Consider the following 23,845-nt stretch of genomic DNA (forward strand, 5'->3'; position numbering starts at 1 on the left):
AGTCCCTTCCTGTGTTGTGTGGGCTCAGCTGTAGCTGCAGAGCATCCATTACCCCCAGTTTGTGTTCTGAAATGACTGAATTCTGACTTAAAACTGTTCTATTGATGAAGTGCTGGGCCTTCAGGAAAGCATGATTGCATTTTGTAAAATCTTGGTATACTTCTTGGTATATTGTATATGGTAGTTCTGGCATGTCCACTCCATTTCTGAGTGAGTGGTGTTGTTTCTGTGCTTCTGTAAGCATAAAACTAGCTTTCCACCACTCCACCTTTATTCACTTAGAAGGGTTTGTGTGGAGCTGAATGCAAAGGAAGTTACACTCATATGGAAGGCTGGAGGAAGGAGTAATGGACTGGAAGGTTAAAGCAGGGTATGGTGATGTCAGCTGTGATAAGGGGGTGACAATAGAAATTGAAAGATGCTCTTTCTTTAAAAGAGACTGGAATTTTTTATGACAGTTGACAGCTTCTCTTCTGCTTGTGGTCTGGAAACTGGTGCAGTCAGAAGCAATTCAGGCCTCCTCATGAATCAGGAAGTGCTAGTTCCCTGGAGTGCTGTTCTGGGAATTCCCAAACTTGGTCACTTTTAAGGACTGATCCAGACCAGCCTTCTATAGCCAGACAGCTGTGATGTGAATCACAGTGCAGTAACTGGTAGTTGTTCCTTTTTGTGCATGTGCGTGCATCTGTTTTATTAACATACTACATGCAGCCTTGCCTGATGTATGCTATGACAAGATTTTGTGAAGTTAGATGAATTTGAGATGTCCTCTCCGAAGCATCAAGACAAACTTTGAAGTCACCCTGTGGCACTGGATGTTGTTCAGCATCTTTCATCTGCCAGCTCTCAATTGAGGTCAGCTTTGTAAATAAAAGTGCAATGGTTGCTGTCCTGGCGTGACCTATGCATTTTGCTCTCGGCCATGTCTCCCTGTGGAAGGGACTATACAAGACTGTACAAGTCTGTGGTTCTTGAACTCTTAGATTTCAAATTTAAATTGCTGACCTGCAAAACCTTTTTACTGGGTTTCAACTCCCTAGTGGTTTCTTTACATTTGCATCCGTACGTTAGGGTCCTAGTAGGTCCTTTCTGTACACCAGAACAGAGGCATCTGCCACTGAGGGTTTACAATAGAATGAAGATTATTCTTGTCAGTGAGCATTTGTGAAAATGAAGAGCTTGAGGATTTGCAAGGATGTAATTTCCTTTGCTGCTTATCAGGATCTGTCTTAATTTTCATTCTCAAACTTTGTTTGAGGTAAGATTAAGACTACAGACAGCTACAGGATGGCTTTAAATATTTAAATAATACAATTGCTGATTGAAATGTTAATGCAGAATGGCTTTGAGAAGGGATTCAGTTTCGTGAGTGGACCCTGAGGTCTTCCTCCTGCCTGCGGCTCCTCTGGTGGGTTGGAATGTCACCCCTCCTATTGGCCCAGCTTGTTTGTCCAGGTGTCTGCCTCTTCCATAAAAGACAGGGATCACTGGGCCTGATTCACATTCGGCAAGTGCTGCAGCAAATAAAAATGACACGTGTTTATTTGGTTTTACTTTTGTGTCTTGCATTAATGTGTCCTCTCGTAACTGGAATTTTTATGGACAAGCTTGCCAGCAAGAAACTGTGTGCTGATGATGACTGTGTCTGTAAGTAATTTTACTTTAATTTTGAGGATGAAGTGGTCTTAAAAATTACTGTGGAGTTTGGATGTAGTAGTGTGAGGGAGAATTACTCTGCTTTTGTAGCTCTGTTATATTTGCATTAGTTTGTCAGCTAAAATCAGTGTGTTTATGTGGAATGTCACATGCAGTTTTACTGCAAAAAGGGTTCTTCACTCAAGTGGGTGATAAGTGTAGAGAGAAGGGTTGTAACTTCCACTATGATTAAATGGCAAATTCTTAAGCCATTACTTTGCTTACTGGAGAAGAGAAATATGAGCAGGACAAATTCTTGGAAGACTTCTATTAATTTCAGGATAACCTACTATTGTCTGTAGAAACTGCTTTACATGTGTGCATACAGATGCACATATACTTCTCTCTTTGAAAGTATTTATGTATTTTAATTCATCCACCTCATTTTTTTGTTTTTTCTAGACACAATTTCCCTTGCCAAAGCAGAAGAGGATTATAATGCTACAGACTGCAGATTCATTAATATTAAAAAAGGGCAGTTGATTTATGTTTATTCAAAACTAGTGAAAGAAAAAGACTCTGGAGAATTCTGGGCTGGAAGTGTAAGAGGAAATTCTTGTGTATATGACCAAACTAAAAGTAGATTAGCAAGCGTTTCTGTCAAGAAATGGATGCTAATGCTAGCTGTTGTGGGTTTTAAAGCAGCAACTTAGTTTTCACAGTGAATGTTTGCATTTAAACTGATTGAGGAGTCTTGAGTGTTTTATTTTTTAAAGTATCTTCAGTGTGGTAATTATGAACAAAACCTTAACAGAAGGGCTTGACAGTTCTTTTCTGTGCCTGTTTGCCGAAGCTATTGAGTAGAAAGCTTTTATCACAATTGGTCATAAATCTCTTAAATTTAAGGGAAACAAAGATAAATATTTGCTGCTGGGCTGTATCAAAAGAAGTGTGGCCAGCAGATCGAGAGAGAGGTGATTCTGCCCCTCTACTCTGCCCTGGTGAGACCTCACCTAGAATACTGTGTCCAGCTCTGCTGCCTCCAGCACAAGATGTGGACCTGTTGGAAAGTGTCCAGAGAAGGGCCACAAAAATGACACGAGGGCTGGAGCACCTCTCTTATGAGGACAGGCTGAGGGAGTTGGGGTTGTTCAATCTGGAGAAGGCTCTGGGGGAACCTCCTAGTGGCCTTCCAGTACGTGAATGGGGCCTACAGGAAAGCTGGGGAGAGACTTTTTACAGGGGCTTGCAGTGAGAGGACAAGGGGTAATGGTATTAAACTGCAATAAGAGACATTTAGGATAGAGATAAGGTGGAAATTCTTCAGTGTAGGGTGGTGAGACACTGGAACAAGCTGCCCAAAGATGTTGTGGGGGCTCCATCCCTGCAGGTGTTCAAGGGCAGGCTGGATGGGACTCTGAGCAGCCTGTTCTAGAGGGAAGTGTCCCAGCCCGTGCAGGGGAGTTGGAACTCGATGATCTCTGAGGTCCCTTCCAACTCCAAACATTTTGTGATTCTGTGATTTATAAAGCTTTCCAGATAAGCTATAGGCAGTATTAATTTACTAAATAACTGTATACTTGTATCAGAACCTGTGTTAATGGCTTGTTTCATGTGCCAGCTAATTGGAAACTAGGAAATCTAAAACCAGAAAAAGAAACACTATTAGTGACTGCTTTTGACTAAATTATCAGCTTGCTCAAACCAGATGAGGACTGTTTTAAGGTACCTAATTATACATCTCCTTGCTTGAAGGTTTATGGAGAACAGTATGAAGACCATATGGGGACAGTTGGTTATTTCCCTAGCAGTTTAGTCTCAGAACAACATGTCTATCAAGAAGCGAATAAGACTGTTCCTACAACGGTAAGGAATTTGCAAAAGCCCAGCTGGCTACATAATTATACTTGGCTGTGTAATGCTAATTTGCTGTAAAAACCAATCATAATTGTGGCAGCTGACTGTAGCATATCGCAGATGCTTAGGGATCCAATCTTAAGGCCTCTATACAGGCAAATAGCCACAATAAATCCCTGATACAAGCTCTGGTATCGCAGGCATTACAAATGCTGCATTAAGGGCTTGATCCTATTCGAGTTCTTATTGATTTGAATAGTATTCCTTCAAGGCTATGTTAAGTTTTACCCAGAGTGTTTGTGATACATTGCAGTCTGGATATTGTGCTGCCTGCTTCAGTAACATGTACAAGTGCACTTTCTATTAATTGTACATATAGATGGACACACTCCTACAAAACTCCTGATTTACTGAAAGCTTGCTTGCTTTCTCATAACAAAGATATTGGTATGTCTACCAACAAGCTGAATTAAAAAGCTATTGGAAGCATGTTAGTAAGCAGGCTGTATTTCTAAAAGAGGGATTGTCCCTGATCATATACAGTGGTGTCTTGTACACCAGAAAACTCTTAATTTTCCTGAACATCTGAAACACTTCACAGGGGCTTGGAAGAGGAGGGTCCTTTCTTAGAGGCTGTTATGGTTTGGCTTACAGCTAACACTGTATTATTTCTTATGCTTAAAACAAATGGAGTGATACATTTCCAGTAATTACCTTAATTAATATTGAATATTTAGCTATATGCTGTTTTGAAGTATGTGGAAAAATGCCACAATTGGGGCTTCAATCTTGAAATCATATATAGAACTTTTAATCCCAAATCCAAATTACTAGATGGGTTTCATTAACACAGACAAAATAAGTGAAAGGAATTATTTTGTTTCATGTTAATAGTTCTTAGGATTTGTGTTACAATGTGTCAGGCAAGCTTTATTTGAGGAAATGTGAATCTCAGGTAAGTGATTGCTTTTCTTGACAGTACGTTAGGTTATTCTGAAATTGGCACAAAAGCATTGCAGCAACTAATTAGTTGCAGAACATGAAAGAATTACTAAAATATGTTTTTAAGCTCTTTTCTCAACAATATGATAGCCAGTCTGCTGCCTGGCAAGCTGAACTGGCAGCAGAGGTAGGTTAAATCACTGTCTTAGTCTGCAGGCCGATTTGGGGTCCATAAAGTTCTGCACAGCAGAACTTTAATTAGAATGTAATTTTCTTTTGCTTAACTAGTGACATAGACTTTCACAGTCATTTCACCCTTACTTCACGTTCTTGCTACACAGTAATTTTGCAATGAAAACGAAGGGCAATACAGATCTGTTCTTTCCTATGTTCTACTGCTCCCAGTTCTGTGTTGCAAATGTGACCTTAAGGATCTGACTGTTATGGTTTGACTCGGGATTGCCAACTAAACCAGAGACAACAATGCTCTCGATCACCTCTCCCTCACTGACTCAGGTTTCTAAGTTCACATTTGAAACAGTCTACTGGCCATCTTGACCAGTCTATGTATGGGGATGCTGCTTGCTCCAGAAACGTTCCTTGAAGGTGCTGTTTAATACAGAGCTATTGTTGCACACCTCCACAGATACCCCTTCCATCTGCAGGTCAGAAGCTGGTCTCTTGTTCACAACCTTCCCTCAGCAGCTGGCAGTGGTTTTGCTTTGCTTTCCTGGCCTTGCACCTGCAAAGCCAGTATTGGTGTTACAATGGGTTCTCTTGGGGAGGGGTTGCCATTTATATGAGGGGACCTGATGATGCCCAAAGCTTAACAATTAATCAGCATGCAACACCTGATCGAAGCACTGGGTGGCACATACAAATGGCTTTTCATGGAGGGATAATTGATGGGGAACTTGATGTGAAAAAGTATTATGGGGAGGCACCAGCTGCACTGGAAAGAAGCCTGAAGGAGGACATCAGCCTGGGGGCCCTGTGTCTCAGATCCTCCTTTCATTTATTTTATTTTATTTTAGTTATTATTTTTATTTTCCCCCACTGAAGTAATTTTCACTGTTGGAGTCAATATATGGCCTTAGCATTTCTGCTTGTAAACTTCTGTCATGTCCCACAAGGCGGATACGGCTAGGGTTTCCCAGAGGTGGGGGTCGACCCAGGGAGATTTGGATCCAGTCCTCCTCTCTTAATTAATCTCTCTTAACAACCATTCAGTGAGATTAAGCTCGGGAATTCTCTGCGCAGTACTCTAAGAGTAAAACCATTACCCTGGAGGCTTTCACAAAACACACCTTTACTTAAAATTGAGTAAGATTATAAAGCTTGTCAAAAGGAAACACAAGACACTATCACTCTGAAAGCAACAGATTACAACTAGCAGAACTTAGCAAAATGGTACTCTCAAAACAACAGATTACAACTGGAAAAACTTAGCAAATTAGAAACTGTTACCCCTATGTGCTGAGAATAAAGTTAGAAAGAGAGAGAGAGAGAGAGAGAGACAGAGATGAAGAAAGAGTGGATAGGAAAGCTATCACCACTCTTGGATCCAGCAACAATCTTGGCATGATGTTGTGGTCCTTGGATGGCAGGCATGTGCCCCAAGCATTTTGAGTCTGCCACTTTTATGGCACTTGGCCCCGTCTCTCCAGGTGTGGCTCAGCCTACTTTGTGCAGACTCAGTGTTGGATTTGGGAATATTCTGGAAATGAGTTGGTGGGGCACGGGGGCCCAGGTGATCACTTGGACCCCCACATCAGGGTTGACTGAGCAATGACCTTTATTTTCATGCATGCGCTCTGTCCTTAAACAGGGAAGTGGTATTTCACAAGGTGGCCCTGTGCCTCCATGGGGCTCCTCTTACCGGCCACTGCTCCTTATCAAGTAAGGACAGTGTCCCATTTATCACGGTGGCTGCCAAAAGAGGAGCTCTTCTTGCAGGACAGTGTCCAGTTTATCAGGGTGGTTACTAAACAAGGGGCTCTCCTTGTGAGAACAGGGTCCAGGTGGTTATCAAATGAGGCCCCCACCTGAGCACAATGCCCAGTTTGTCAGGGCAGCTGTTTTGAGAGAATTATTCTTTTCAGGACTCAACAACTTCTCAGCATCCTTTTGTGCAGCTCTGAGTTATCCATGCCTGTTTGTTGCTGTTTGAGCAATAAATCTTAGATTTTTTTTTGTTTTCAGCAGTGCTGCAACTTCTGAACCATTGAATCACACTGAGTACAATAGACTCAACACAGTAGATTGTGTGTACTACAAAGTGGTGTTGGATTGCCTGCCTTCCCTCGATGACTTAAAATTGGCCATTTGCTGGCTGAGAGTACTTTCATTACCAATGAGCATCTGTTCCCAAACAGCTTCCTGTCTTCTGCTTCCAGTGGAAGCCTATATGTGATACACTGGTCTAATGTAAATGTATAGTTCGAGCACCGCAGTGTGATAATTCTCTGCAGCAGAATCAAGATCTACATAGCCATATAAGATAGTAACAGGGAGTTAGATGAAAGCAATATACTGTAGAAGTCTATCCCATGGTGGAAGTTTTTCAGCAAAACACTGGGATTTATTTTCTAGACACATTTCTCCGTAACAAGTGTATTGCATAGCCTCAGTCTGTTTAAGGCATCCTTTTAATGTGTGATTAGCAACTGTTTAAGGATAAAGGGTTACACTTGACTAATGAATCCAAGTACAGATGTGGGAATACAAAACAAAAAAGGGACATGAAGGAATAATTTGAAATTAGTAGAGGAAGTGGTATTGCCTGATTCACTTTAAAAATCTATGTCAGAAGCAAATAATCACAGCTGTGCAAAAAGAGTCAAAAGACAAAGGACCTTTTAGTTTTCCAGAATTCCGTGAAATTAGTTGATTTAGAGAACATACTTTGAGTATATTATGGTGTACTTTGGGTGTAGTATAGTGTATTCAGTGTTTGCATCTACTGATGTACCTTTAGAGGGTGATAAAGGAATGTTAATCCTTCAATTTCAAAACCTCTTTCCTTTTTACTCTCTTTTTCAGGACATTGATTTCTTCTGTGAATAGCACTGAAAGCAGTCAGGTAATCTCTCAGCTGCTACCAAGGAAAGCTGTCAGGAGGAAACCTGGATGCCCTCCCTGAATGTGCAGCCCTTCTGTAATAAATGTTTGTGAAACAAAACAAGTTTTCATTTAAAGGAAGTGATTTGGGATGAGGAAATAGTCCCACACAGATTTTGTTCTTTAGAATTTTTTTATCTGCATACACTTTGTTATTTTTTAATAAACATACTAGCCTTCAAATTGTTGTAGGTCTGTGTGGTATAAATATGCTATGTATAGGATTAGATGTGCATTCTTGACCTGCATTTTCCTGTCCTGACTTTGCACCATGTATTAGATATTATAAATACCTTCCTTGTGTGAGCCATCTGTGACTCACTGGAATAAATAATTTCTGTGGCAAGAGCTATCCAAGAACTGAAAATTCACCAGTAACTAAATATGGGCTTTAGCCGTATGTGAAAAAAGAGTGTCTCGCCGGTTGTGTGTGCTGGGAGGGGGTATGCTCAAGGTGAAGCCGTGGCTCAAGCAGAAGGATGGGGTAAGGCTGGGCATGGTACCAGCCCAGGGCCTCCCTGACTTGGAGGGAGCACTGTGCCCTGCTGCTCCCCTGAGCACTGGTACGGGAGATATTTAGCCCTTGCTGAATGCGGGAAGTATGAGAATTGGAGGTATCCTGTGATTAAACTGTCTTGAAAGGAGGTTGTAGAGAGATGGGCCCTGGTCTCTTCTCCCAGGTAACAGAACAGGAAGTAATGGCCTAAAGTCGTGCCCGAGGAGGTTTAGATTGGATGTTAGGAAAACTTTCTTCACCGAAAGGGTTGTCAGGCACTGGAACAGGCTGCCCGGGGAAGTGGTGGAGTCGCCATCCCTGGAGCTATTTAATAAGCCCTGGTGGTGCTGAGGGACAGGGCTTAGTGGTGGCCTCGGCAGTGCTGCACCAGTGGTCAGGCTGGGTGATCTTAGGAGGCTTTTCCAACCCAAACGATTCAATCTTTCTATGATCCCTCTCTGGCTCTAACACTCGCACAGCCAGCGCTGGGGTGGTGTGGAGAGCCTCACTCACTAAATCGGGTGAGGAAGTGGATTTTTTTTTTTTTTTTTTTTTTTTTTTTTTTTCGAAAAGTCACGTTTCTGAGGGCAGGGAGCCGAGAGGGGCGCGCTCCGCCGCAGCAACCGGAGCCTCCCAGTGCCCTCTTGCGGCAGCTCCAGAGCGCGGGACGCTCCGTCTGCCCTCAGCGCTGCCGGCGCCTCAAGCCCGGCGGGAAAAGAAACCTTCCCCGAGGCGCAAGGGGCGGCCCGGGCGGGCTGCGGCAGCGCAGCCCCCGCTGCCCTCCCTGGGGCCGGGAGCCGCGGGGCTGAGCCCCCTGCCTCCCCCCGCAGCGGCGGGCTGTGTCACTCGATGTTCAACGTGCCCGCGGCGGGAGGCGGTGGCGGTGTCCGGCCCCCCTGCTGCCGCTTGGCCTCAACTCGTGAGACCTTGAGGCAGAAATGTAATTGTGCTGAGGGGGTCGGATAACAAAACGCTTTAGGACTAGCAGTACTTGGATTCGTCAAACACCTCTGACAGAGCAAACAGTTACCTGCCGTCAACAAAAGTGTATTTTTTGTAGCTGGATGGCTGCCAGTCAGCACGGCTTCCCAGGTGGAGGTGTTTGCAGTTGCCTGCATTCGTTTTGGATGGGCCCGACGGGAGCGCATCCCGTACCTGGTCACGCGTTAGAAGCTGTGGGTACCAGAAGAGTACACGCAGCAGGAGGTGCTTGCAAACAACAACACAAAATACACTAAATTGCACTGTGGGTATCATGAATGAAAATTGGGAGGTGAGGTTTGGCACTTAGTGCCAAAATAGGAAAATAAGAGTTCTCCTCAAACAATCAGGTAATTGTTTCCTGTTACTGAGATGTCCAGTTCTAAATGGATAAGAGGGAGATATAAAAAGCTTTATATACATTTCTCCACAAAGTTACTGTCCTTTCTTTCTCATTTACAGTGCAGGAACTCCAGTCGAGGAGAACTGGCCTTTCTGTTGCATAAAGTGAGACCAGTGTTTTTAGTTTTTAACACTGCACTTAATCCATAACCCATGTTCTTGTAAAGAAAAGCTTGCAGACAAAACTATTTTCAGCCCCTCTTTGCTCCTCAACCAGCTTGTACGAGCTATGGATACTTCAGGATAGTAAAGCAGAGAACACTTTCAGTGCAGGATGCATACAACAGAGAATGGGTATACGTATATTATCCTTTTTGAGCTTGCACAAAGGGCAGCATTTGGAGTATCCGTGAAAAACAGCCTGCTATGACTCCTTTGGCAGTTACAGCAAGTCTGGGGCCCTTGCGGCAGAATGTGGGCAATATGTATTTATTTCTTTTGGGCTTTTCCCTGTCTGCCGTCAGAGGCCCTGCTCCGTGGTGATCTCTTCTGTGCAGAAAATAACTCAGCAGGCTTTCTAGGAGCATCAAAGACTATCTTTCCTACTTGAAAATCTAATTATGAGGAAAGTCAGATAAAAGTTCACTTTGTGGAATTCGTAAAGCATCTGGCTGTGAAGAAGCACTGGACTGGCAAAGCTACTTGTCTACTGAATTCAGTCTCTAATCTGCAACTATTGGATGGTTTCCAGTCTAATGAAGCTTTATAGCGTCTTTTGTCTGCACAATGTCATAGGTACTAGTTTTATACATCCACATTGTGTAAAACTGTCATCTTGCAAGTACTGGTGACCTACGCTACAATTCAGACTCTGGTATGATAGACTAGATAAATTTATAGCTTCATGTGATGTTTTGGCAAGATCCTTTTTTCAGTTGTCTAAAGGAGAATTGTGACTTCATTCATTAGTGACCAGGGACAAGATACAGTAATGCAGCCAATTTCTGATTTTCATGACCATTTGAGCAACCCAGTCTACTGGAAGGTGTCCCTGCCCATGCAGGGGGTTTGGAACTAGGTGATCTTAAAGGCCCCTTCCAACCCTAGCCGTTCTATGATTGTGTCTCTGAGGGCAATCACTTCAGTGTGTATATGCTACACCAAGAAGGTATGTTGGGTAGATTTACTTTGCAAGGGATGGTGTGAGTGCTCAGAAGAGTGAAAATGCTACAGTCTGACATGGTCTTTCCACTCTAGAGAAGATGCACAATATACTTCAGTTGTCATTTGTTCACTTGAATCAAATCAGTGCTTGGTTTTATTTTCAGTATGCCAATTTTATTTTTTATCACAAATTTCACAATTGTTAACGTAAAAATTCCCCTTTGCTAAAAATTTCCATTCCCTCAAGAGAAAAACAAGACAATTTCCTGGGTTTAGAGGGAAGTCTTAAGTTTCTGCCCTCTGCAAATGTAGGAAAGTGTGACAACCTTAATCTTAACAAGGGCACCCAAGAGAACATGATCCCAGGCTCAAACGATGAAATCTGGGGGAAGTGGGAAAGGGAGAAAAATATCAGGGGAGCACTGGATATCTGTAGAAAACTTTTGAGGGCTTGCAGTTGGCAGCACTATTAATGTGAAGCTGACAGTTAAAGATCAATAGTTTTGACACTGAACAGAGATCTGCTTTCTGCATTTCACATTCTTAGGTGAAGCTTTTTTCAGAACAACACAGCTTGCCTTTCAGACCCCTAAGTGTTCATGCTGAAATAAACAGGAACTGACCTTCAGGAGAAGTGGAGGAGAGTCAATATTTTGCTAGCAGGCAGTAGAAGATGCTTTTCATTTCTAGTTTCTTTCCTTTCCCCCTACTGTGGTTATTGTTCTTGCAGTTTCTTTATAGAAATCACAGTAGTCTCACTGTTATTGTTTTAGTAATACGTACAGAGTTATCTTACATGCAGTGTGTGCTATTTCTAAGACAAGATCTTATAGTCTGTTTCTGTTCATTTTATCCCAGCATAGGGGAAATATATGCACAGCTTGATGTGTATTTGATTTTTGTGTTTAAGCAAGGCTGTGTAGGACTCTTGTGGCCTTGAACTACACTCTTGTGGTCTCATTGAATCTATTTGGCTGAAGTTAGCATTAAGTTTTCAACCTTAGGTGGGGATTCAGAAGCTTTTAAAATAAACCGTTTCAGCAAGGTTGGCTTTGAAGAGCTGTAGTACTCATAAATCATTACCTTTAGTAAAAAGGTTGTGATTAAGAAAGCCTTCCCGCTGCACTGGGGTGTGATCCTGTGTTTGCCGGTGGAGCAGCATTGTTGGGTGAGCACAGGGTGACATCCAGCGGCTGCTGCTTGCCTGGCTGGAAGCAGGACTCAGGGCTCTCCCATCCAAAGCAGGGGCACACTGAATCTACATCAGAATGCTCACAGATTTGCCCAGTCTTGAAAACCTCCAGGGACTCTCTGTAACTAATTCCTTAATTATTCTCATAGTAAACTCTTTATCTAAAACCTGTTTTTTCCCATTTGTGTCCATCAACCCTTTTCTTCTGAAGATCACCTCAATAGAGTCCAGCTCCATCTTCTCAATAAACCCCTCATAGTGACTGAGGGGCTGCTTTTGTGTCCCCCTGAAGTTGTTTCTCCCCTAGTCTCAGCAAGTGCAGCTTGCACAGCCTCCCCTCTCAGGGTTGGTGGCCCCCTGCCCATCTCAGCTTGTCTCTGCAGAACATGCTGAAATTGCACAGCCAGCAGCCAGGTTTCTGATTCGGCTTGTTGCTAACAATAAGGATGCCTGAGTTTATGAAGTATTCACACATTCTTATCTAACTCTTACTTGTGACAGCACTAACTTTTTATACTAGAGGTTTTTTCCTAATTACTGAGACTGCCTTAAGCATCTTACTTATTATCCATCCTACTAACAATAAACAAGCCTCAGGGATTGCAGAAGATGACATGGAATTCATTCAGTTGGGGCTTTCAGCCTCTCATGTTCTTGCCACCAAAACTTGGCTATGCCAATGCACTCTGAGAACGAGAGCACTGTGTGCCCCTGAAGTGCGCTGGCACGGTAGTGATGAGGCAGTGCATGAGGTGCCTGTGCCCATAGAGGGGTGGAGTTACCAGAGCATCGGCCAACTTTATACCACAAACTCCAGTGACAGAAAACAGCAGGCAGATGCTAGGTGCTGAATTCCTTTCTACACACAGGCTACAGCATGAGGGCTTTGGAGGAGGGGAAACAACATCCTTTACTGCCGTGGTGCAGGACTAATGAAGGGCTAATTGCAGCCCTGGCTGGGATCAAGGGCAGAATGAGCAACAGCTGCTATAAAAACCACCACCTCGGAAGGGTGGGGGAGCTGCTGGGGGTTGCAAAGACATACTGAGGTAAGAGGCTAGGCTGGTGGGTAGTGCAGGGGAGGATGAGAAGTGGTGGTCTGTGCTCTGCTGTTTTCTGCCACTCACAGTACTTTATTTGAGCTGGCTGTTGCAGAAGGAAGATATCTTTCTGATGTTAATCTGAAACCTCATGATCTTGAGATTTAGAAACCCTTAGTATGGAGTAGCCAGGTAAAAAAAAAAACCAAAAAAAAACTGGAGAAAATTATTGCTAACCTTGGGGCCTGAGTTGATTCTTAGAATAGTGTTTGCTATTAAACTATTCCTGATTTTTGTTTATTTACTGGAAATACCTGATTTAAGCTGAAAGACAGTTTGTCTTTCTTTCCTTTTGTCTTGCAAAGGAGGGATGCTTTATCTTCTGCTGGCTGACACTGATTTGTCTGCAGGCTTTTTTTTTTCCCTTGTAGCCTCCCACCCCTGCTTGTTTTTTCTTGAACCCAAGTGGTATGGCTGTGTCACCACTCCTCAGGGTTGACTGATGGGTTTGTGGAACAAAATGGATTTCAGGTTTGGAAATGACTTTTTTTCAGGTTGTGTGGAAAAACCCTGCTATGGGATGGGTGAATAGTGTTATGCCAATATGAATCACGAGGAACCAGTGTGAGGCTGATGGTTCTTCCTGCTCAGGCTGAAAATACACTGCTAGCCTAAGAAAAGCAGGAGCTCAAAATTTATAGTGTTAGGTAAAACTGCATTGAATATACATATACATTCCAGCATTATTTAAACAAAGGTGTGAATCTCTCTGAAGCGTATAAAATTCAAAAGAGCACTTAATCCTCAACAAATACATGGACTGTAAAGCCTATCTGACATGATTGTGTGGTAATAATGCAGCTTAAATACACCTCTCCTGTTTTTCTTGTAATGCTTGTTTTTGTGTGCTCTATAGCAAAGCACTGCCTATGGTCAAGTCTTCAAACAGTGACAATGATGTTAAGACTTGTTGGAGGGTTTCACCAAAGTTGTTTTTTTTTTTTCACAAACAAGGGGGAATTTCCATAAAAAGTTATTGGGCTTTGCTACTATTTTTTTGCCACAAGAGTATGTAATATAGCTTCAGGGTTGGACTAAGTCTGGGTGTGTAGGATTCAGCTGTTACTTGGTTTATGTTTTTTTCCTTCCCTATGGCATACCTTTTGAACAGCAGCATGAAAGAGAAGAGCTGCTATTCCATCTGCTAGTGGCTAGTGTGGGCTAGAGTATAGCCCACACCAGTCAGTGTTGTGTTGTGAATCTACTGGTTTCAGTGATGTTTTGTTGGCTGAAGGTTGCTCAAGTCCCAGACTGACTTTCTAGAAGCAGGAGGTGGAGAAATCCCTCTGCATGCATAATAACCCAGGAGGCTAGGCACTCAACTGTGATATCAGAAAATCCTTTTTCTGATTCCTGGTGGTTAAAACTCTGACTAATGGCATACTACTTGTCCTCACTTCTGCAGGTTACTGGGGCAATTGAAGTATTAGCAATAGAACAGGATGGTTCCCAGTTATGGTGCAGAAAAGAGAAAGTCTTCAGTAAGTTTCACAGGAGAACAACTACTTCCTTCTGAGTTCTAGTGGATTTCTTGCAATGAGTGAAATGTGTATTAGCTGTTCCAATGATTGGTTTCTTACAGGTGATGTAATTACCAATGCATTCTTGTTTATTCTTCCCTTTGGAAACAGTGACACAGCTTTTTGTAAACTAAATGTAGCTGACTTGATGCCTGGGTTCTTCTTTAGGCAGTCTCTAGCACTTTGAGCTTGGTAAAAAAGTTTAAACTGTCAGCACTGGTCGAATTTAGAGTTAAGCTATTTTAATATACTGTACAGCATGTATTGATCATGGTGCTGGCCAAACCATTGAACTTGTATCTTTGATAAGCAAATAGCTCTCTGCAATACTCTGCAAGCTGTGCCTTGAAATATCTAGAAGATGTAATAGAGAAATTTAAAACTGTCTGCTTTAAGGATATACATAATTATCCTCATAATTTTGTATTGCCCCTTAAAATAATAATTGCCAGTGATTCAAAAGGCAAGGGAGCTCTGAGAAGAGGGGTGAAGTAGTAATTCCTGGGGAAAATTGAGAATAAAGAGCTGTTGCAGTATGTGAAATAATCTGACAAGAAGATACAAAGTCACTATGACTTTGTCATTCCACTACACTGTATAATAGGAAGCTGTAGAGAGTTGCCAAAACTTATTTGGGCTGTAGGTTCTTCTTAAGATTGTGCAAGTAGAGAGGTTAAGCCATGTATGGAGGAGCAGACCTTCTCCAAGTAGCTGATAATTGCAATTGTTTTCCATTTCTGTTGTAGACCCATTTCTTGTGTCTTTTGCCGTTTGTTTAATCTGGCCTCTTATTGTCATGTTGCCCTTTCCCTTCGGCGTATACTCATCTTGCTAGAATTAGTATTTTACCCTGAGTTTTGTGGGAGGAGACAGTGAATGTCAGAACCTGGGCTCAGTCCTGTGCTTTTTCAACAGGAAAAGTTGCATGTATAGAAAAAGCCTTATGTCATTAAAACTAATCAATAGAGAGAAGGCAGTAAAATCTGTCTCTAAGGCATTACCACCACCTCCTTCCATGGGGAAGACGTGGTTTTCTGCCAGAACAAGTTCAATATGCTTTCACTAGTTTGTGGTTTGTTTGTACTGTAGAATTGTAAGCAGGTGCTCTGTGTTCTTAAGTGTTTGAACAGCCGCCTTTTTTCCAATTACAAAGCTGTTCAAAACACTGTTTCTGGTGTCCTTGTTATAAGGATGAGAGGAAAGTGGAGAATGAAGTAACTATTCAAGGATAGTCAGAACAGCTGCGGCAGAAAATTAATTGTTCTGTGGTTCAGGCTGTTAAGCTAGGTCGTCCTTTGCTGTTTGCAGCATATGTGTATGTAAAGACATAATATGCTGCAGCAAATTCTGTTTAGCTTGTGTTTTCATCTGTGTGGGTTAGCCACACTTGGGCACTAGCAAAATACTGAGTTGTTTAGAAGGTCTTACAATTTCTGAGGAAGTGTTAGTGTGTGATCATGCTTTCTGAAACTGCTTCAAATTGCTTGAACATAGGGAGTCTTGCAGCCAGCTCTGGAGCTTTTTCAGAGAAGTGGTATTCTACTGTTATCTTGCTAGTAGAGTTTATGGAAAGGAAAAAACTATTGTAGAAAAATGCTTATTGTTACTATTTCTGCAAACATGCATGTTGATTGTTTCTCACCCTCTCCCTGTCAACAAAACACTAATGTAATTGTTTGTTGCACGGTGAGTGGTGGATGTGCTCTACTCTGTTCTACCTTGAGCTGATTGTGGTACTGTAGCTGTGCTGAAACTTAAATCTGGCAGTAGGAAGACTCCTGACTTCAGGGTACAGAATGTGGCTTTTTAATTTTGTTCAAATTGGTAGCTGCTGGTGGCTGGCTGTGTGTGCAGAGCAGCTGGTGTGATTGGGAAAACTGTCAGCTTTTCAAGTCTTTCTCTTTGTGGAAGGCACAGTGCAGTATGGGATAGATGTCTCCATGATATGGAGCTCATTGCTCTGGATTTCAGTTGGTATTGCAATGCAACTTAAAGTAGCAGGGTTCTGTATACTTCATGCATGACACCATGCTCATCTCGGTATGACCATCATGAGGTTCCCACTCAGAAACCAGCCTTGTTGTTTTCTTCATCCGCTTGCAGACACAACCTGGTCTGTTCTTTCTGAAGTCAGTTTCTTCAATTATTACTGTATTTTTCTCCTTTTTCAGGTAACTTTTTATTTGTAAAAAAGATGAAGCTTACCTGCAGCCATCTATTTCTAGTAATAGACTGGGGAACAAACATGCAAAAATCTCTCCCTGCTGTTTTTGGCACAATCTTCTTTGGGGTGGGACTTGTACCTTGCATCTGTTCTTCCATTGGGGTTGCTGTGATGCACTTGGAACAAACAATTATTGCTGCTCTGTCTCTACTAGGAAATAAACATTGGCCTCTCATCATATTACACAGTAGTTTCTTCACTGAAGCACTACTCAGCTTCACAGAACCATCCTCAGTCCCCTTACCACCAGCTCTTTAGCTGGGTCTCTTCAAGATACAGCTTGTTCCACACATATTGTGAACAGTTTCTCTACTAACCCCTTTTTTGTCAGCATGGCTATCATGGGCATCTCACAGGAGTACAGACTAAAGAACCTACAGAAATACAATCAGCCATGTTTTCTAACCCCAAACATATCCTTGAATAGATTTAACTCTTCCTACAACTGGTGCTTTTTCCAGACTAGAGGTGCCAAGTTGGACGTGCACACAAGCTGACCTCTTCCACATTTCTCAAACTACTGAAGGGAAGAGATTTCAAGCAACTCTACCACCAAAGAGAAAATTAAATGTATTTGCAGAGCTGGCTGCAAGCCCAAATGATAGCAAGCTTTGATAGCTAGTGTCAGCCACCCCCTCAAATTGTTGAGGAGAATGTTCTTTCTCTTATTTCTGATTTTAACTGTTGGAGGAATAACTGTTTGAAGGCAAGTCCTTCAAGAGGAAAAACATTGCTTCATCTGTTTTTAAATGGCTCTTTTCTGTGCATCAGTCAGCAAGCTGAACCAGAGGCGTCAGAAAATCAGCTGAGAGAGAAAGGTGTGCAATAGATTGTTCTTCTGTGTGTAGGAATGTCTTACTCATGACTGTCTTACTGAGACTGCACTGTGGACTGCTAATCCAGTCCTTCAGATGCTTAGTAGACACGTAGAGTACAGGATGTGCCTCTTGGGCAGTCCTTCCTCACCTCCTTTGAAAATGGGTAGAGACCCTATTCTGCACAAACCTCCTGCTCAGTCTCTGTTACAATAAAATTTTGAGTAATGCAGAATTAGAAGACTTTTGGTGGGTAGTGACTAAAATGCATTGTTTTGGAGGCCTCAGATTGGAGGGAAACTGAAATGAGGAATATGTTGTTAAAAATTCTTGTGATCTGTTCTGTGACACATGGTGCCACCCCTATCCAGCTTTGAACTGACATAAGGACTTCTTCAAGACATAAAATTAGGCTGCTAGATCAATTAACTTGCTTTGCATATCTAGTGTTATTGTTCTCCTTGTGCTGGAGAGTCACAAAATTTATTAAGCAGGCTATTTATTTTTCTGAGCTGTATGTGGTGTGAGGTATATTAAAGATTCATTTTGTGTGCTCTTTTTTATTTCTAGGGCTCTAAATGTGACAGTTAATTAATTTGTCTCACTCTGCTGCTGTAGTTGGCTGCAGAGACTGTTCTGCAAAACTTCTGTAAGTCCACTTTTCTTGGAGTGCTAGAACTTAGGAATATTCTGTTTCCAATTTCACAAGCTAACTACCTACAAAGATATTGCTTGAGTATCTTTCCTGGTACAAATTAAGGACTCAGCCTTGTAGACTTACTGCAGGTAACTATCACCTTATTTGAGTAACTGACTCGAATGCTTTTGGAAAATGCTCACAGAACATTTGTTTTGTAAAACCAAGTGATGTTTTATGGACTGAGTTGCACTGTTGAGGCACTCCCAGATTAAATTCTTCAGGAGCCAGAACTGATTATGTGGACTTTTAAAATGACAGTTTATGAATGTAAGTAGGTATGGCCCAGGCATGGGGGAAAGATTTTGTGTGGCAACAGGTGGCTTACTTGGATTGTTGATTCATGAATTTCTGATTGCAAAGACTAGAAATCTGCTGATAAAGGACAAGAAATTGCATTTGGTCTTTCTGTGTATTAGACAAGACCAGACTCGCCCTAGCTAAATGTTATCTCTATTTTCATCATTCTTGCTGTTGGTCTGACCTTCCTGTTTCAAAGATCTGTCAAAGGTTGGCAATGTTAAGGGTTAACTGCAGATTTCCCAGGAGATATACTGACAAGAGCTGCAAGAGCAACATGTGCATCTGCTTCATAGAACTGTGTTGGTAATCTGATTCTCAGCCATTTGTTGATATATGCAGTTTAAAATCTCTTTCTGAAAGTTTCCCCATAACTTGCTTCTCACTAGGCTTATATAGTTCCTAGGTTAAGTAGAATTTCTTGGAGCTGAGGCAGTTTTCTCTGAGAAATTGGAAGTGGCTATTGCTGAAGGCTTTTGAGGCAATAGAGCAGAGTTCAATTTGAGAACAGAGGCGAGATCTCTTTGCATAGAGCACCCTGCTAGCAAAGTAGTGTGTGTGGGGGAGGTCCCCATCTTCACAATAGACAGGCTGCTGAAGATTCTGTTACTTTGCTTTAACCTCTGGGTGCTCAAGAAAGGCACTTTGCAGGCTATTGTAATGTGAATTATCCATAATTCTTAGCATCTGATGAACCAGTTTACAACTTGTACTTCATGTGCAGGTCTGTCTCCTCCAGCATAATAGACTGGGGGAAGAGGGTGGTACAGGGAGTGTGTGCCCAGAGATCTTCAGTTTAAAGGAATTGGGCCTAGGATATCTGCAACTGTGTGTACATCTGTCTATACTTGTCCCTTGTGATTTTTTTTTTGTTTGTTTTTGTTTTTTTGGCCTATGCTTCCCTTTCAGCCTGTATCTACTATGTCATGGCATCAGTATCAGATGCAGTATTGATTTAATTCAAGGAGATTAGTTTGGGCTCTGCAGTATTACAAGCCAATAAGCTTCTTACAGATGAAAAGGTTTAAAAGTCTTTCTATCACATACCTGATAGGAAGGAAACTGGTAAGGCTGCATCTTGAGTACCATGTTCAGTTCTGGGTCACTCACTACAAAAAGGACATTGAGGTGCTGGAGCATGTCAGAGAAAAGCAACCAATATGGTAAAGGGTCTAGAGAACAAGTCCCACGAGGAGAGGCTGAGATAACTGGAACCGTTTAGTTTGGGGAAGAGGAGGCTGAGGGGAGATGTCATTGTTCTCTACAACTACCTGAAAGGAGGCTGTAGGTAGGTGGTGTTTGGCCTCTTCTCTCAAGTGAATAATAGTAGGACAAGAGCAAATGGCCTCAAGTTGTGCTGAGGGAGCTTTAGACTAGATATTATGAAGAATTTCTATACTGAAAGAGTGGTCAGGTGCTGGAACAGGCTGTGGAGGGAGATGATGGTATCAGCATCCCTGGAGGCATTCAAGAAACACTTCAGGGCATGCTCTAGTAGGTATGGTGGGGTTTTTGTGTTGTTGGTTTTGTGGGGTGTGTGGTTATGGGTTTTTTTCTGTGGTGTGTTTTTGAGGGTTTTTTCCCACTTGAGTGGACAGTTGGACTTGGTGATCTTGAAGGTCTCTTCCAACTATGATGATTATATTGGGTGAGACAGTGAAATAATAGCTGGATCCATTTGGGCACCCTTTCATGAAACAATGAACTTGCACATGACCAACCCTGTGCAGCACCACTCCTAGATCATTGTGGGGGAGTGTGGGGCTAATTGGGGTTGTACCTCTGAGCTGGGGCCTCTTCAGAACAAGGGATGTAGCTGTTTAGACATAAAATAACAGATTATAGAACTGAATATCTGCCTTACAGCACAATTTCTTTTTTCTGTAGAAGGGAATTAGGAGAGGGGAATGAAATAAATGCTCCATCGACTGGTCAGAAAAGCTGGGGATACTGCTGGGCAGGGTGTAGGAAACTGGTAAATTCTAATGAGGAGCTCTGGTCTCGTAAGCCTTGAGCATTTGTTTTGGTTTTAGTATCTGAAATGCATGTAACTCTTTCACTTCTGCTTAACTATTTGCATTAGATTTAGCAAAACAAGAAATTATTGGAAGATAAAAAGCCAGCTGCTTTTTGATAATATGCTTTAATAAGGTATGAATATCACCTTATTAAATCGTTCTTTACAATGATTTGCATTTGTTGGGTCATGTTTTTTGCAGTATTTTTTCATTTGAGGTTTCTGTCTGAAAATGGGTGGTCATATATCAAAATCCTTTTCTATTTCATTTGTAATTGTTTGACATTCTGCATGCACAAACAACATTATTCTTTTTGCTGTTGTATGTCAGTTAAATGGAAATTGTTTTCCCTAAGGGATGGTCTGTAGATGCAGAGGAGCTAAAGAGAATGAGGAAAATTGCTAAAGTCATTTTACAAATTGTTTTCTTCCTGTTTTTAGAAGGCTCCAGTTTAAAATTCAGTAAAGGATAGCTTATACTTAGAGATCTTCATATACACACTTAATCCTAGTTTGTTATATTTAGATTTTAAAAAGCAAAGCATTATTTTATACCAGCTAAAATGATCGAAAGAATTGTTTACTTGCCCTTTCTGTTTAAAATGAATTCTGTTTAAAATATCAGATATAAAGTATTCATTTAGCACTTTTAGGAGGGGAAAAAAAGGATTGCATGCAATAAAAAGAAAAAGCATTGCTTGAAATTATTGTGCCTGGCTCAGGGAAAGATGCAGTGAAAGGGAAACACAGAAGCAAGTTTTTAGGGTCAGAGAAATGGAAGGAAACAAAACTTCATACAATATAAGGAGGCCAACAATAGGGAAAAGAAAAAAATTCTTCTGAATTAGCAGGTATCATCAAGAAAAATGTTACAAACTGTTGGTTATATTATTCTTTAATAATAGTTTTGAATTTTTAAGGCTGGAGCTTGACATTCCCAAACCAGCCTTAAAATTTTGCTTTTCAAAGCGCACAGCAATTCCATCTGGAGGAGTAACACTGTGCTGTAGTTCTGCAGAAAAGCAGATTGATGTTGGTGTTGTCCAAGTCCTATGAATGTAGGCAGAGATGAGAGTATTCCTCTGGTAGTAGTTCTAGGGTTGGCTGGTTTGTAATCTAAACTATAATTTGGAGTAAGACCTTATTGAGAGGACTTAGTGTTTTGTTGTTTTATTTTATTTTACTTATAACAAAATATTTACAGTGAAATGAAAGGAAATATTACCCAGGTTTTGGTTGATTGCATGCTTTTTGCGTTTCTGTTAACACATTGGCTGGATCATTGCAACATACTGACAAGCAGTTGTGCTGTTGGATGGTCTGAGCTGCTCACGCAGCTGAGGTGGGTCCTCTAGTCCTGGCCCTGGTGAGGACAGTGTGTTCTGGTCCTGCAAGGAGTCACTGCAGGTAGAGTGCATTTACAGTCCCAAGTGTCTCTGTGTGAAGTTACACTAGGCTTAGGCAACATACGACTTACAAGGCACCTTTTGCCACAAAAAGAATATTTTAATAATAATATTTTTTATTTTATAAAATAATAATATTTTAAGTAAGAATCAGCAAAAAGTCCTAGATATCCTTGACTTTACTGAAGCTCTTGAGTTCTTCACACTTTCTTTTAACTGCATGTAGCAGTATCCCTAAGCAGTACTACTCTCTCTTAAATGTTAGCTTAATGGCAGTGATTTCCAAAAATAACGGCAAATCTGTTAGAAGACCCATGTATAAATAACTGCCATTTTCACTCACGTAATTTGCAGATAACATTATTTTTCATGACACTAGAGAAGCTAAAGTACACTTAGTTGCAGTGTGCTGAAGTTTGTTCACTTATTTTTAAAAGTACTCAACAGTAAGTTCAGTGGTATGTGGCCTAGAGTAGAGCAAGTTATTTTTTTCTTGCATTGTTTTTATTAATCTAAAGTGAGATTTTAGACTTGTTTGTCTAAAATCTATTCTTAAGGCTTGGCTGCTGTGATAGGTAGTGTTTTTCATGTGGGACCTGTGTGCGCTCTTGCTACACATACTGGTTTTCAGTGGGCAGTCCATGTGCTATCTGCATGATTTGTAGATAACAAAATATAGCAAAAGGGTGACTGCTATACTTTAAGGCTTTCCAGTGCCTCTTGTCCTTATTTTGTTCAACTTCAGAGCCTGAGATACAGCTAATCTTCATGCAGCATTTTTTGTTGTTGCTTGACTGCCTTTATGGACTTGTTTGGGAGTTTTCCTTGATTTGTTTGCCAAATAAAGTATCACTGTGAATGTGTGAGCATAGCACTTTGTGTTCATCACTTAAGGGGCAGGGGGTACTATGCCTTTGATTTTTCTGCTCCATGCTTTTAAAAGCTCTTTTAAGCTTTAAGTTACTGGTTTCCATTTTCTTTCCAACCACAGGCATTCCTATAAACAAGTCTCTTATTTAACCAAAGAAAATCCTAGGGTTTCACTTCAAACAGAGGGAGCACAACTGGACTCTCTGGCAACAGTAAATAGAAAGTCAAGTGCTTTGAATAGAAGGGCTACAATACTCTGGATGGAGTACCTCCTATGTATCCTATTTTCCTCCCTTCCCCATTTGAAAAAGGTATGTTTGCACCTTTGCTCTGCCTTCCCCTCCAGTTTCTTGAAATTACCACTGCCAGAGAAAAGCAGAAGGGCAGGAGATGAAAAGGTCAGGATTTGGGGGAGTTTCTGGCTTTGACTTTAGCACCTGGGAGGGAGAAGAGACTGGACTCTGCCCCCATCCCTCTTCTGAGCGCAAGTGTGTAGAGGGTTTTATGTACAGAGGGTTCCTAGGGCTGTGGGTTGGGCATGCACTTTGCTGCGGCCTGCTTCCATCCTGGTGACTTAACAAGGTTTTGCTGCCTGACTTTGACACAATTAATTACCATGTTCCTACAATACTAGACTCATTTTCAGGGAAGAGCTTGTTTTGCTCAATCTAATTCATCACTTGTAGTGCACTAGTTAGAAGAGGCCTTATAAGAGACTCAAGTTCATGTCTGCAGTGACTCAGTTGAAGTCAGTAATTGTGTTTGGGGGAAGAACTTTCTTTGCAGCTGTGGAGTATCTAACATGGTAGTGGAAGAGCTTATTTGTCTGGTACCTCCACAGGTATTTTCCGTGTAATGTTGCAAGCTGCTGCCCTTCAGTGTTGAATACTTCAGCCATGTGCCCAGAAGCCTTTGCTGAAAGGGAGTGATTTATTCTGAACTTAATGTTCTATCAGTTATATGGGTTTAGAAACAGGCACTGTCAAAACAATTGTGAATAAAATCCTGTTGACATTTGAGAGTGAAGGCAGTGTTGGACTGTCTCATTTTCTACACACAGTTCTTCAGGGACAAAAACATAACACTGAAGAGAGGAGGTAAAATGTTGCTGCTTAGTTTTGAGTTTTGTTTTGTGTGCTTTTTGTGTGGGTTTTTTTGTGGGTTTTT

At 41.6% G+C, this 23,845-nt stretch overlaps 1 protein-coding gene across 1 annotated transcript; it reads left to right on the forward strand.

Annotated features, from left to right (window-relative positions):
- Positions 1-1,529: 1,529 nt before the first annotated feature.
- On the forward strand, positions 1,530-7,500 carry OTOR (otoraplin). The gene is made up of 4 exons (XM_051613325.1): positions 1,530-1,647; positions 2,098-2,237; positions 3,391-3,501; positions 7,477-7,500. The coding sequence occupies exons 1-4, from the start codon at positions 1,530-1,532 to the stop codon at positions 7,498-7,500; spliced, it is 393 nt and encodes a 130-aa protein (XP_051469285.1).
- The last annotated feature ends 16,345 nt before the right edge of the window (positions 7,501-23,845 follow it).

This window comes from Apus apus, chromosome 3, assembly GCF_020740795.1.
Source record: "Apus apus isolate bApuApu2 chromosome 3, bApuApu2.pri.cur, whole genome shotgun sequence".
In the NCBI taxonomy this organism is placed as follows: Eukaryota; Metazoa; Chordata; class Aves; order Apodiformes; family Apodidae; genus Apus; species Apus apus.

Bases quoted from the DNA above. Each gene is read 5' to 3' on its own strand.
- OTOR (XM_051613325.1), top strand. From the start codon at position 1,530: ATGACACGTGTTTATTTGGTTTTACTTTTGTGTCTTGCATTAATGTGT. The intron at 1,648-2,097 runs GTAAGTAATTTT...TGTTTTTTCTAG, and splicing joins TGCTGATGATGACTGTGTCT to ACACAATTTCCCTTGCCAAA. The intron at 3,502-7,476 runs GTAAGGAATTTG...TCTCTTTTTCAG, and splicing joins ATAAGACTGTTCCTACAACG to GACATTGATTTCTTCTGTGA.